The 13,705-nt window shown below is 44.9% G+C and overlaps 1 protein-coding gene across 12 annotated transcripts in view; it reads right to left on the bottom strand.

Moving 5' to 3' along the window:
* Positions 1-13,705, bottom strand: part of LOC106571792 (serine/threonine-protein kinase WNK2) — a 139,965-nt gene that overhangs the window by 25,550 nt on the left and 100,710 nt on the right. For 11 of the 12 annotated variants that reach the window (XM_014145239.2, XM_014145245.2, XM_014145246.2 and 8 more), the window contains 2 exons: positions 13,269-13,622; positions 12,952-13,001 (listed from right to left, as the gene is read on the bottom strand). In XM_014145239.2, coding sequence (XP_014000714.1) covers positions 12,952-13,001; positions 13,269-13,622 — 404 coding nt within the window. The remainder of the gene's footprint in view (positions 1-12,951; positions 13,002-13,268; positions 13,623-13,705) is intronic. The other variant, XM_014145240.2, reaches the window with a different exon arrangement.

The following is a 13,705-nucleotide window of genomic DNA, read 5'->3' as shown; positions in this document are numbered from 1 at the left end:
AATTAGCTAGCAACAGCAAGCTAACTAAATAGGACAAATTAGCTAGCAAGTGCAAGCTAACTAGCTAAATTGCCATAAATGTTTAATGCTTTTTGACCTGTCCCCAAATTAATATAATTGGTAAAGAGTTTGTTTTGATATTTTAACCTGCGTGTCGTGATCGCGTTTGGTATGGGGGACAAAATAAATGTATGCATGATCGCGCACGCACGCAGCCGGTTTGGGTTCTGTGTTAGAAACCTAGTGCGCATCTCCGCTGCTTTTTCTAGATAATCCTCTGTGGAGTGGCATATACGACGCAGTCTGAAAAACTGGCTTCTTGGAAGTCCTCCGTTTAAAGGCTCAGGATGGAAGCTTTCCCCCTGTAATAGAGTATTTCTGTCCGTTTCTTTTCTATACAGAGTTGTAAACAGGGTTCCATTTGATTTCTCAATCCACATATCGATGTAATGAACACGTTGAGTGTCACATTCAATAGTGAATTTGAGATTGGGGTCAATGTCATTGAGTAGAGCCATAAAGTCTGACAGCTCTTTTTCCGTTCCTTCCCATATGCAAAAAATGGCATCAATATATCGATACCACTTCAGGACATTAATCAAAAATGGATTTAGTTTTCATTATTAACAAAACGTTCTTCAAAAAGACCCACATAAAGGAGCGAATGTGGAGCCCATCGATGTTCCATTCGTTTGGAGGTAGTATTCATCATCAAATCTGAAATAGTTATACGTCAAAACATATTCAGCCAGCTCTAGAATAAAGTTTGTTGGTCGATATTTGTTAGTATCTCTATCTCTCAAATAGTGAGCTAGGGCTGCCAGCCCCCCGTATGGGGAATGCTGGTATATAGACTCCTGACATCTAATGTGATCAAAATGCAGTCTTCTGTTAATCCCGTTATTGGTGAAATCTTGTTAATGATGTCTATAGAGTCTTTCACATATGATGGCAATTCTTGCACATGAGATTTAATAAAAGAGTCTACGATGGTTGTCAACGGCTCTAGCATTGAGCCTATTCCTGCAACAACTGGTCTGCCTGGATAATTGCCTTGTTGTGTTTTAGGTTTGTGTAATTTCAACAAAATCTACAGGCATGGACATATGGCACATTTTTGCCATATTCATATTCCGGTAATATTCTGGTGTGATAAGGTTGGTTAATAGGGTTTGCTCCAGATTAGAGCATATTTCCCTTGGAACACCTGTGTGGGATCAAGACTCAGTTTTCTATAGACACGTTCATTACAGAGTTGTCTCTGAATTTCTTCTTTATATCTTTCATAGTGTAAAACAACCACAGCACCCCCCTTGTCTGCAGGTTAAATAACCAAAGATGAATCTTTCATTAATTCAAGTGCCTGTTCTTCTGTTCTAGTGAGATTCTTCTGAATGTGGTTTGTTTGTCTCGTATACACTGACATGGCTTCTTGTTCGACTAACCTACAATAGGTATTAATCGAGGAGTTGTTAACCATAGGACAGAATTTGCTTTTGGGCTTAAAATGGGTACCGGTTCTTTGATCTGTTCCTAGGCCCGAAACAGTGTTTTGAGAAAAAACATGCTTAAGTTTAATCTTGCGAAAGAATTTAAACAGATCTACTTTCGTATCGAATGGTTTATCTGTACATTTAGGTACAAAAGAGAGGCCCTTAGATAAGACTGAGACTTGCGCCTCAGTAAGGTCTTTTTTGGAGAGGTTAATTACCGCGTCCTGCTGTAGCTCCGTGTCCACGGCCTGTGTTCCTGGTCCCCTCTTCGACCGCTTGCCTCTCCGACATCGTTTCTTTTCTTTCGTGGAGCCTTGTGTTGCTTCTGGGCAAAAAAAAACCCAGACTGTGTGCAATGATAGCTGGAGTCGCTGTCTGTAGGGAATTCGCTCTCAGTGGATGCCTCTGTGTCCAAGTTTCCATGTCCTCCCGCTTCTGCGTCCCCCGGTCAGTAGTGCGTCCCTAAGTCGGCCTCGCCGTGCTCCTGTCCTTGGGCCTTCCCATGCGTACACCTGGTTGAGCTAGTAGTCCTCTGTGTCTTGCTGATATTTCTTGATCTTTGTTGCTTGTAGAAAGTCTCTGTATTTCTCAATGGACTGATTGATAGTGTCATCTATGTCTGTGTGTACCCAATGATTAATGAAAACTTGCTCGGTAGGTCTATGTCCTCATTGTGGTTTTACAGATGTGTTTAATACGTCTTATTTACACACTTTATTCGAATATTTATGAAATGTATTGTGGCAACGAAGGGGGTCGAGTGATAAATGGCAGATATGTGAGAGCAGAACTAATAAACGGGCCCTGCCCGATCACCAAAACTACAATTCCCAGAAGCAAGGGGAACCCTCAGAAGGTGGAGCCGACCCACAGATAAAGGGTCAAGACAAACCAGGAAGGGCGAGAGAGGGCTGGAAGGATCTATGAACCATAGAGAAAAAGACAATTGATATTGGCTGGATTTACCGTGTATGAGCTGGACTGTTTTAGACTTACCTGTTGGCGTTTAGACCTGGACCTACCGAGAACCAGATTTGTGTACCGAACCCTGCTATCCTTGACCTTGCCTGCGGCCTGGGTGGACCAGGACGGAGAAACAAACCCACAGGTACTGTCATGTTCGAAATAACTTTCATTCTGGGCTGATTTTGGTGACATTTTCCCCACTTAATTTGTGACAAAAGCTCCTAACCTTGAAGAAGTTTGCCACGGTATATTGTTATATTTGGAAGCACTTACTAGTTTTTCCTTCGCCTCAACCCCTTTCGATGCGTGGAACGGATGTGGGTGGGGCTTGGTCTACATAAGGGTGCAATTTTTTTTTTACTCACAAAAGCTCTGACGAAGGCCGTGAGGCTGATACTTATATGTGTATTAAAATAATAAAAAGTGTCGAATTTGGTCCCATATTCCTAGCATGCAATGATAATGGACAGTTCCCTGCTCCCCTCTCGCTGTCTGTGTGGCTGGTAGCCTAGGCCTGTTCACAGAATGGAATTTGCAACACTCGTTGTTGCTGTTTGGAAAGCCACAAGCTCTAAGGCGAGACAATACATCATTGCTGACCTTAGGCATGAAGGTGAGGTTAGGTAAGGTTACCTTGGATAACCCCGGGGCAAACTGTAAGCATTAATGGTGGACTGACAATGCGAGCCGCTCACTCACTCGCATTGCAGATCTCAGGGCATGTAGTAGTCCAGCAGCTCAAAAAAGGCTGCTGTGAAAAGACCTCAAGCACAATAGACAGGTCACAAGACAGGACTAAAGGCTTAGAAACTTTTTAGTGAAGCAACATGAAGGAGAGATTCACTATATATACACAAAAGAATGTGGACACCCTGTCAAATGAGTGGATTCGGCTATTTCAGCCACACCGTTGCTGACAGGTGTATAAAATCGAGCACACAGCCATGCAATCTCCATAAACAAACATTGGCAGTAGAATGGCCCGTACTGAAGAGCTCAGTGACTTTCAACGTGGCAACGTCATAGGATGCCACCTTTCCAACAAGTCAGTTTGTCAAATTTCAGCCCTGTTAGAGCTGCCCCGGTCAATTGTAAGTGCTGTTATTGTGAAGAGGAAATGTCTAGGAGCAACAACGGCCCAGCCGTGAAGTGGTAGGCCACACAAGAGCACAGAACGGGACAGTCAAGTGCTGAAGCGTGTAATTATAGTCTGTCCTCGAATGCAACACTTACTACAGAATTCCAAACTGCACAAGAACTGTTAGTCGGGAGCTTCATGAAATGGGTTTCTATGGCTGAGCAGCCTCACACAAGCCTAAGAGCACCATGCGCAACGCCAAGCGTCGGCTGGAGTGGTGTAAAGCTCACTGCCATTGGACTCTGGAGCAGTGGAAACACGTTCTCTGGAGTGATGAATCACGCTTCACCATCTGACAGTACGACGGACGAATCTGGGTTCGGCGGGTGCCAGGAGAACGCTACCTACCCCAATGCACAGTGCCAACTGTAAAGTTTGGTGGAGGAGGAATAATGGTCTGGGGCTATTGTTCATGGTTCGGGCTATTCCAGTGAAGGGAAATCTTAACGTTACAGCATAACAGCATTCACATTACAGCATTCTTGACGATTCTGTGCTTCCAACTTTGTGGCAACAATTTTGGGAAGGCCATTTCCTGTTTCAGCATAACAATGACCCTGTGCACAAATTGAGGTCAATACAGAAATGGTTTGTCGAGATAGGTGTGGAAGAACTTGACTGGCCTGCACAGAACCCCGACCTCAACCCCATTGAACGCTGACTGCGAGTAAGGCCTAATCGCCCCAATATCAGTGCCGACCTCACTAACGCTCATGGCTGAATGGAAGCAAGTCCCTGCAGCAATGTTCCAACATCTAATGGAAAGCCTTCGCAGAAGAGTGGAGGCTGTTACAGCAGCAAAGGGGGACCAACTCTATATTAATGCCCATGATTTTGGAATGAGATGTTTGACGAGCAGGTGTCCACATATTTTTCAGCTAAAAAGACTGCTGTGAAATACCCTCAAGCACAATAGACAGGACCGAAGACAGGGCTAAAGGTTTGGATACTGGGCATAAACGATGCTCTCCCTTCATAAAACGACATAACAGGGGAAGTTCTCTTTCTTTCAATTATTCATTTCGATATCTCACATGAGGGATTCATCAGAAACTCACACGTCTGTCGGAGACAGACAGGTCAAGTGGCGAATGAGGTGAGCCCCTCCCCTCATCATAGAGAGCCAGTTGGCCACCCTCTGATCACTCTCCCTTCTCTTCCTCACGAAGAGTACTACTCTAAGCTCTCCTCAGCACAACTTGATTTGTTTTCCTGTTCAACTGTTCACAGGTGTGCTGCAAAGTTATGCCGCTAAGTGCAGGTTTTTCCTCTCTCGTCTTCTGTGTTGGGTGACTTTACTGAAAGGAAAGTGTTTGCATCAAGTAAGAATACATTTTTCCACTTTTTCCTTGCCATTTGTTTGCTGCGGTAGCTAGCATCAAAACTTGGCTAGCTAAGCTGCAAGGCTTAAGCTTTTCTACTTGGAAGGGTAGAATCACTAGCTTTCTCTCTCGTTTAGCTCAACCCACTACCGTGCCGCATTGACTAGATTTTGTTTTCTTGACATTTTCAAACAGTACATCTATATTTTCCAACATTTGGGTGAGGTTTTTTTCTCGCCGGAGTAGCCTCGTTTTACTGCCAAAAATAAAATTAAACCATCTGGTGTGGTAACACCACAATGTCAAATACAGGTAGCCTAGTCAAATAATTAACATCCAATCAAATTAACTGTTACTCTCTCGCGGGAAACCTTCACTCTTGTGCAGACATTTAGAAACGAAACATGACCATTTAAAAAATAAGCCACGGGAGTTTTTGAGTGAGAATAAAGACGTGTATAAAAGCAACAGATTCCATTAATAAGAAGGGGCTAGAAGCGTCTTATATGCTGAGTTACCGAGTGGCCAGGACAGGCAAGCCCCATACTATTGTGGAGGACTTAATTCTTTCTGCTGCCGCAGATATGGCTGGGACAATGCTGGGGGAAAAGGCCAAAAAAACTATACAGACAATTTCTTCATCAAACAACACCGTTTCACGACACATCAGTGATATGGCAGGAGATGTTTTGAAACAATTACTGCTTCGCATACAAGCCAGTGAATTATATGAGTTACAGCTGGATGAGTCAACAGACGTGGCGGGCCTGGCACAGCTCTTGGTAAATGTCCGTTACGTTTATGAGGGGTCAATTAAGGAAGACATCCTCTTCTGCAAACCACTGGAAACCAGGACAATATGAGCGGATATTTTAAAGTACTGGACAGCTTTGTGACATCAAATGGACTTTGGTGGTCAAGATGTGTTGGTATCTGTACTGATGGCGCAAAAGCCATGACAGGGAGACATAGTGGAGTAGTAACGCCACTTGGGTACACTGCAGCATCCACTGAGAGGCTCTTGCTGCCAAGGGAATGCCTGACAGCTTGAAAGACGTTTTGGACACTACAGTGAAAATGGTTAACTTTGTTAAAGCAAGGCCCCTGAACTCTCGTGTATTTTCTGCATTATGCACTGATATGGGCAGCAACCATGTAACGCTTTTACAACATACAGAAGTGCGCTGCTTATCAAGGGGCAAAGTATTGACCTTTTTTTTTTTTTATTGAGAGACGAGCTTAAAGTTTTCTTTGCTGACCATAATTAACACTTGTCTGACCGCTTGCATGATGACGAGTTTCTCACACGACTGGCCTATCTGGGTGATGTTTTTTCTCGCCTGAATGATCTGAATCTAGGATTACAGGGACTCTCTGCAACTATATTCAATGTGTTGGACAAAATTGAGGCTATGATGAAGAAGATGGAGCTCTTCTCTGTCTGCATTAACAAGGACAACACACAGGTCTTTCCATCATTGTATGATTTTTTTTTGTGTGCAAATTAACTCAAGCTTACGGACAATGTCAAATGTGATATAGCGAAGCACCTGACTGAGCTGGGTGCGCAATTACACAGGTACTTTCCCGAAACGGATGACACAAACAACTGGATTCGTTATCCCTTTCATGTTCTGCCTCCAGTCCACTTACCGATATCTGAACAAGAGAGCCTCATCGAAATTGCAACAAGCGGTTCTGTGAAAATTGAATTTAATCAGAAGCCACTGCCAGATTTCTGGATAAGGCTGCGCTCAGAGTTTCTTGCCTTGGCAAATCGTGCTGTTAAGACACTGATGCCCTTTGCAACCACATACCTATGTGAGAGTGGATTCTCGGCCCTCACTAGCATGAAAACTAAACACAGGCACAGTGTGGGAAATGATTTAAGACTGAGACTCTCTCCAATACAACCCAACATTGCAGAGTTATGTGCATCCTTTCAAGCACATCCTTCTCATTAACGTGTGGCGAGTTAATCACAATTTTTGATGAACAAATAAGGTTTTATATGTAAATGGCTAAATATAATGATTATTATTTGTGCCCTGGTCCTATAAGAGCTCTTTGTCACTTCCCACGAGCCGGGCTGTGACAAACTCACACTCATTCTTATGTTTAATAAATGTATCGTTTCGTGTGTGTGTGTGGCAGGCTTACAATGATGGCAAAAAACAACATTTGATAGTGCGCTGAACCTGGTGCCAGAGGGGGTATGCAGCTGGAGGTTGAATGTTTGAAGGGGTATGGGACTATAACAAGTTTGGGAACCACTGGACTAGACCAAACCATCCTAGCGTCACTGCTTATCAGTCTAGAGCCATGCTTTTGTTTGGTGTAAGATTGTGCTAACTAGCTAGGCTACTAGCTCACGAGGTGAACGCTAGCTACATTGCTAACATTGTTAAAGGATTAGCAGTTTTTTGGCACCATGGAGCCTGCTTGCTCAGCCCAAGGGACAAACCCTTGACCAGCAAAGTCCAAACCAGACTTTTTGCCAACATGAATGTCAAGGACATGGAGGAGCTAGGCATCGGCAAGCCACCAGTGGTCGAGCAGTCACTGGCCAACCACCTCAACCTCAGTGCCTTGTCGCTGACAAGCACATCTCTCCCTGGTAAGAATGACCACTTTTCTGCATCCATCTATCAAAAGGTCTACGTGTCTATGGCACGTTCTGTACACGCGTTGAATAATACGTCCCTACTGCTGGCTTACCAGGCCAATTTGATGCTTGAGCTGCACAATCTCCTAACTATCAGCAAGCCTAACCCAGATCTTTGGGAAGAGATCTGTCGTCAAAGGCTGTCACCGTGCCATGAGCCTTGTAGTGGTGGGGAAAAGAGCTTTGTGGCTCAACTTGTCCAGCCTGTCGAGAAAGCAGATTTCCTTATTTCCTTGACGTTCCTGTCGAGAAGAAGGATTGTTTGGTCAGGTGATACAGCGCCTCTTCAACCTCAGGAGGCTGAAGAAATTTGGCTTGGCACTGAAAACCCACAAACCTTTACAGATCCACAATTGAGAGCATCCTGTCGGGCTGTATCACCGCCTGGTATGGCAACTGCACCGCCTGTAACCGCAGGGCTCTCCAGAGTGTGGCGCAATCTGCCCAACGCATCACCGGGGACAAGCCACCTGCCCTCCAGGATACCTACAGCAACCGATGTCACAGGAAAGCCAAAAAGATCATCAAGGACAACAACCACCCAAGCCACTGCCTGTTCACCCCGCTATCATCCAGAAGGCGAGGTCAGTACAGGTGCATCAAAGCTGGGACCAAGAGACTGAAAAACAGCCTCTATCTCAAGGCCATCAGACTGTTAAATATCCATCACTAGCACGTTAGACGCTGCTGCCCTATATACATAGACTTGAAATCACTGGCCACTTTAATAATGGAACACTAGTCACTTTAATAGTGTTTACATATCTTGCATTACTCATCTCATATGTGTATATATGCATTCTATCCTATTCTACTGTATCTTAGTCTATGCCGCTCTGACATTGCTCATCCAAATATTTATATATTCTTAATTCCATTCCTTTACTTTAGCTTGTGTGTATTGTTAGATATTACTTTTTAGATATTACTGCACTGTTGGAGCTAGAAACACAATTTGATTTAATGAATCTAACCTTTGAGTGAAAAAACAAAACTAAATTGTCATCAAGAAATAATTGTTTTATCAAAAACATGCGTGTCACAATTATTGGCACCCCTAGAAATTCTTATGAACAAAATCGAATTGATGTACACTACCATTCAAAAGTTTGGGGTCACTTATAATTTCCTTTTTTTTGTCCATTAAAATAACATGAAATTGATCAGAAATACAGTGTAGACATTGTTAATGTTGTAAATGACTATTGTAACTGGAAACGGCAGATTTTTTTAATGGAATATCTACATAGGCGTACAGAGGTCCATTATCAGCAAACATCACTCCTGTGTTCCAATGGCGCGTTGTGTTAGCTAATCCAAGTTTATAATTTTAAAAGACTAATTGATCATTAGAAAACCCTTTTGCAATTATGTTAGCACAGCTGAAAACTGTTGTCCTTATTAAAGAAGCAATAAAACTGGCCTTTAGACTAGTTGAGTATCTGGAGCAACAGCATTTGTGAGTTCGAATACAGGCTCAAAATGGCCAGAATAGAAAGAGTGGGAGGCCCCGGTGCACAACTGAGCAAGTTTGAGAGACAGACGCCTCACAAGTCCTCAACTGGCAGTTTCATTAAATAGTACCCGCAAAACACCAGTCTCAATGTCAACAGTGAAGAGGCGACTCCGGGATGCTGGCCTTCTAGGCAGAGTTCCTCTGTCCAGTGTCTGTTATTTTGCCCATCTTAATCTTTTATTTTTATTGGTCAGTATGAGATATGGCTTTTTCTTTGCAACTCTGCCTAACACAAAACAAGGACATTTCTATGTGACCCCAAACTTTTGAACGGTAGTGTATATTCCGATTTAATCTGAGTCTTTGGGAACATTTAAAAAGGTCATCCATGACTTTTTGTTTCACTGGAGTGTAAATGTGACACACAGGCTAAACTCCCTTAGTCATCTATCAGCATGGGAAAGGCCAGAGGACACACAAATGAAATGAGACAAATGGTTGTTGCCTGATTTGTAAAGGTCAATGTCTATAAAAAGATATCTACATGCCTGAAACTACCCATCTACACTATTAGGGCAATAATTAAGAAATGTAAAACTGAAGCTGTGATGAACCTGCCTGGAATAGGACGCAAGTGTATTTTGCCCCCTCGCACCGTGAGAAGCATGGTTCAAGTGGCCAAAAAATTTCCAAGGATCACAGTTGGAGAATTGCAGAAGTTGGTTACATCTTGGGGTGTCCAAAACGACTATTAGACACCACCTCCAGGCACACAAGTTATTTGGAAGGGTTGCCAGAAGAAACCGTCTGGAGTTTTCTAAATGTCATTGGAACTTAGATTGGAACCAGGTTCTATGGTCTGATGAGACTAAAATAGAGCTTTTTGGCAACAAACACCAAAGGTGGGTTTGGCATAAAAAGATGCATGGTGATCCACTGAAGTATGGTGGTGGAGGCTGATTTTACTTACAAAGGCCCTGGGAAGATTGCTAGGATACATAGGCATCATGGACTGAGTTGTCATTGGAAAAAACTGAGTTGTCATTGGATCTTTCAGCAGGACAACGATCCAAAGCATACCACCAAATCCACACGAAAATGGTTCACTGACCATAGAATCAAGCTTTTGCAATAGCAATCCCAGTCCCCTGACCTAAACCTCTGTGGGGTGAGCTGAATAAAAGAGTCCACAAGTGAGGACCAAGGACTCTGAAAGATCTGGATAGTTTCTGTATGGAGGAATGGTGTCAAATCTCTTCCTATGTGTTCTTCCACCTCATCAAACATTATAGGAGACGGCTCAGAGCTGTTATCTTGGCAAAAAGAGGGTGCACAAAGTACTAAATGCAGGGGTGCAAATATTTGTGACATGCAGGTTTTTGAATAAAATAAATATTTTTTTTATGACGATTTTTTTTTCTTTGCAGAATTTTAACTCAAAGGTTAGATTCATGATATTTTGAGTGTAAGATAAAGCTGATAAACAACAATTAAATTTTTTACAGCCTTTTATGTTAATATTTACCTAGGGTGGCAATAATTCAGGAGAGCACTGTATGTGCTCCTAGAACCCTTCCCTTTGTGCAGCAACCCATTCGCATGGGTTCGCTCTCAAGGAAGACGGAGGGAATACACTCTACCCGAGGGGCCCCCGTGCCACGGGCTCTCTGGTGATCGAGTCTGGGCTACTCGCCACAAGAGCAGGGAACTGGCCTGCATGCGCAGTCCAGTCCTGGGTCTGGTCCACTGTTATGAAGAAGTACAGACTGCAGTTCGCTCTGAAACCACCCGTTTCAACTGAATTTGGGAATCAGCAGTGGCTGGCAACTCAGCACGAATACTAGAGCAGGAAATCTCCTCTCTATTAAGTAAAGGCGCTATCAGGGCGATTCCAGCGGCAGAGAGCCACCTAGGCTTTTATTCCCGGTACTTCCTGGTTCCCAACAAATGTAGAGGTGTCTCGCTCTATTTATCGAGGCGGCTGTTAACCTCAGTTGACCTGTAGGATGCTTATTTTCACAAACATCCTGCCAGCACACAGGAGGTTTTTAAGGTTTGCATTTCAAGGTACAGCCGACGAATACCTCGCTGTTCCATTCAGGCTAGCGCTAGCTCCCCAAATGTTCAGCAAATGTGTAGAGGCAGCTCTCATATCCCTGAGAAACAAGGGTCTGAGAATCTCCAGCTACATAGACGATTACCTGCTTTGCTCCCCATCCCGAGAGCAAGCGGTGCGAGACACGGCTTCCCTAGTAACCCACCTCTCCGAGATAGGGTTCAATATCAATCAGAAAAAGAGCTGTTTGGTGCCATCACACAGAATAGAATACCTAGGCATTATGCTGGATTCTCTCTCTTATGATGCAACACTCTCAGACGACCGCATCGAGTTGTTTCCGACAGTGCCTCTCCCTGTTCCACAGGGGCGCTCAGTCACGTTCAGGGCATGCCTCCGAGTGCTAGGGTTGACTGTGTCCACCATCTCAGTAGTACCCCTCTTGGCCTACTGAGGCTGAGAGATTTCCAGCGCTGGGTGTTTTCCCAACTTCTGTGTACACGCCGTCACCTCAATTGTCAGATAAAGGTGACCTCCAAATGTCTCTCGGCCCTCCGTCACTGGAAGAGGCGCAGTTCACATGGAGAAGACAATAAATGGAGTGTGGACCCCACATCTCCGCATTGCTCACATAAATGACCTTGAGTTGCTGACAGTGTTTCTTTCCCTGAGACACTTTTGACCCTCCCTTCGGAATAGTCACGTCTTGATTAGAACGGACAATAAGACTGTGGTGGTGTACATCAGCCGCCAGAGGGGCACTCCCTCCCTGCGCTTACAGACTAGCCGTCAGGATTATTCTGTGAAGCAGAGCACACCACGTGACTCATGTCCTGGGGCGTACTGAACGTAGCAGCGGACTTATTGTCCACGGGGAATCCCCTTAAAAGGGAATGGAAACTTCATCCCCAAGTGGTGAAACAGATCTCAGAGAGATACGGTCAAGCATCTGTCGAGCTCTTCGCAGCGCAAGAAAACGTGCACTGCCCTGCCCGTTGTTCTTTGCACTTGCAGGAGACGCACCACTGGGGGTGGACACACAGGCACACCCATGGTCGAGGGTGTTGCTTTACGCTTTTCCTCTTCTAAGCCTCATACTCCCCCACTCTAGCCAGAGTGAAGGAAGAAGGCTCATCCCTCATTTTGGTAGTCCCTCGATGGCCCTCCGGGTCTGGCCTGTGAGAAGTTAAACCTGGATGTGACAGGCCTGCCTCTTGGAGTCAGTCTATCCAGAGTGCCAGGGCTCCTTCTACACACTCACTGTATGGAAACAAGTGGTGCATTTTTGAGAAGTGGTGTGACCAAAAACAGATAATTCCTTACCAATGCTCTGTATCCAAGGTTTTATGCTTTCTGACGAACCTTATGGACAGAAGGAAGGCTTTCTCCACTGTTAAGGCCTACCTTGCCGCTATCTCGGCCGGTCATATAGGCTTCAACAATAACATGTTGGGAAAACACCCCATTATGTCGCTTATATCCAGTTCCAAAGCCTTTAATCCCGTCATGGGATTTGTCTATTGTGCTTGAGGCTATTTTACAGCAGCCTTTTGAGCTGCTGGAAAATGAGATTAAATATCTCTCCTTTAAGACCGCTTTACTGGTTGCCCTTATGTCCGCAAAGCGAGTGAGTGAGCTGTATGCACTGTCAGTTCACCATTCGTGCCTACGGTTTGGCCGTGGTTTTACCAAGGTTCCGTGTTGCCCAATTATGCCTTTATGTCTGAGGTTGTTATATTACCCTCATCCTGAGAGACGAGATTGATAGGCATCACTGAACTCTCCATGGTCTCTCCTAAAACACCACCAAATCTCTGCACCAGATAGCCATCTGAAGAGTTGAGTCAGCTCATACCTGTCGTAGGAGTAGCTGGCCCATGAAGCCTGCTTCTCTACACCAGGATCCTGCAGACAAAACAAAGTGAGTATGTTCATGCTTTGAAAGAAGGGTTGGGACGTAAACATGGATTGTGTCATTATTAGCGAAGTCATAAACGGAGATGAGTGTGCAGGGAAAGTTGGGGAGGATACTTGGGGTGCAGAGATATTGGTGATGCTGTTTTAGGAAAAAGTAGAGGGAGGGTCAGGGAGGGGCTGAGAAAGGGGAGAATTGAGGGACTGAGATTCAAGGGCTTAGGGAGGGGACGTATAGGTCAGGTCAGTCCTCCATACCTCCAGATTGGACTCTGTTTGAGCCTGTCCCGAGGTGAGTGTGGTCCCTGAGCAGCTGCTGGCACTGGCCTGGTTCTGCTGAGTCAGGCTGGTGCTGGCAGGCCAAGGGGCTGCTGTCTGGGAGTCAGGGGGTAGTGGAGCTGGAGCCTGTGGTTGGCTCTGTCCTTGGGCCTGATGCTGGGACTGGGTTTGGCTGGGGTTTTGGTTGAGGTCAAGCTGGGTTGCGGCAGTACCTGTGCCAGGGTCCGGCACAGTCTGTACTGGAGGGGAAAAAACTGCAGGCTGGGAAGGCTGATTAGGCTGTGCAAAGGGGACGGCATCTGGAAGCTGGGCCTTGGCCTGCTGCTGGACCTGCTGATGTAGGGAGGGACATATATTATATTGGTGGAGGACTCAACATTTATTTATTTATTCTTTATTTAACCAGATAGGCCAGT

Source organism: Salmo salar, chromosome ssa15 (genome assembly GCF_905237065.1).
Source record: "Salmo salar chromosome ssa15, Ssal_v3.1, whole genome shotgun sequence".
Classification (NCBI taxonomy): Eukaryota; Metazoa; Chordata; class Actinopteri; order Salmoniformes; family Salmonidae; genus Salmo; species Salmo salar.
The sequence above is the reverse complement of the archived record's forward strand: the minus strand, read 5'-3'. Positions and strand labels throughout refer to the sequence as shown.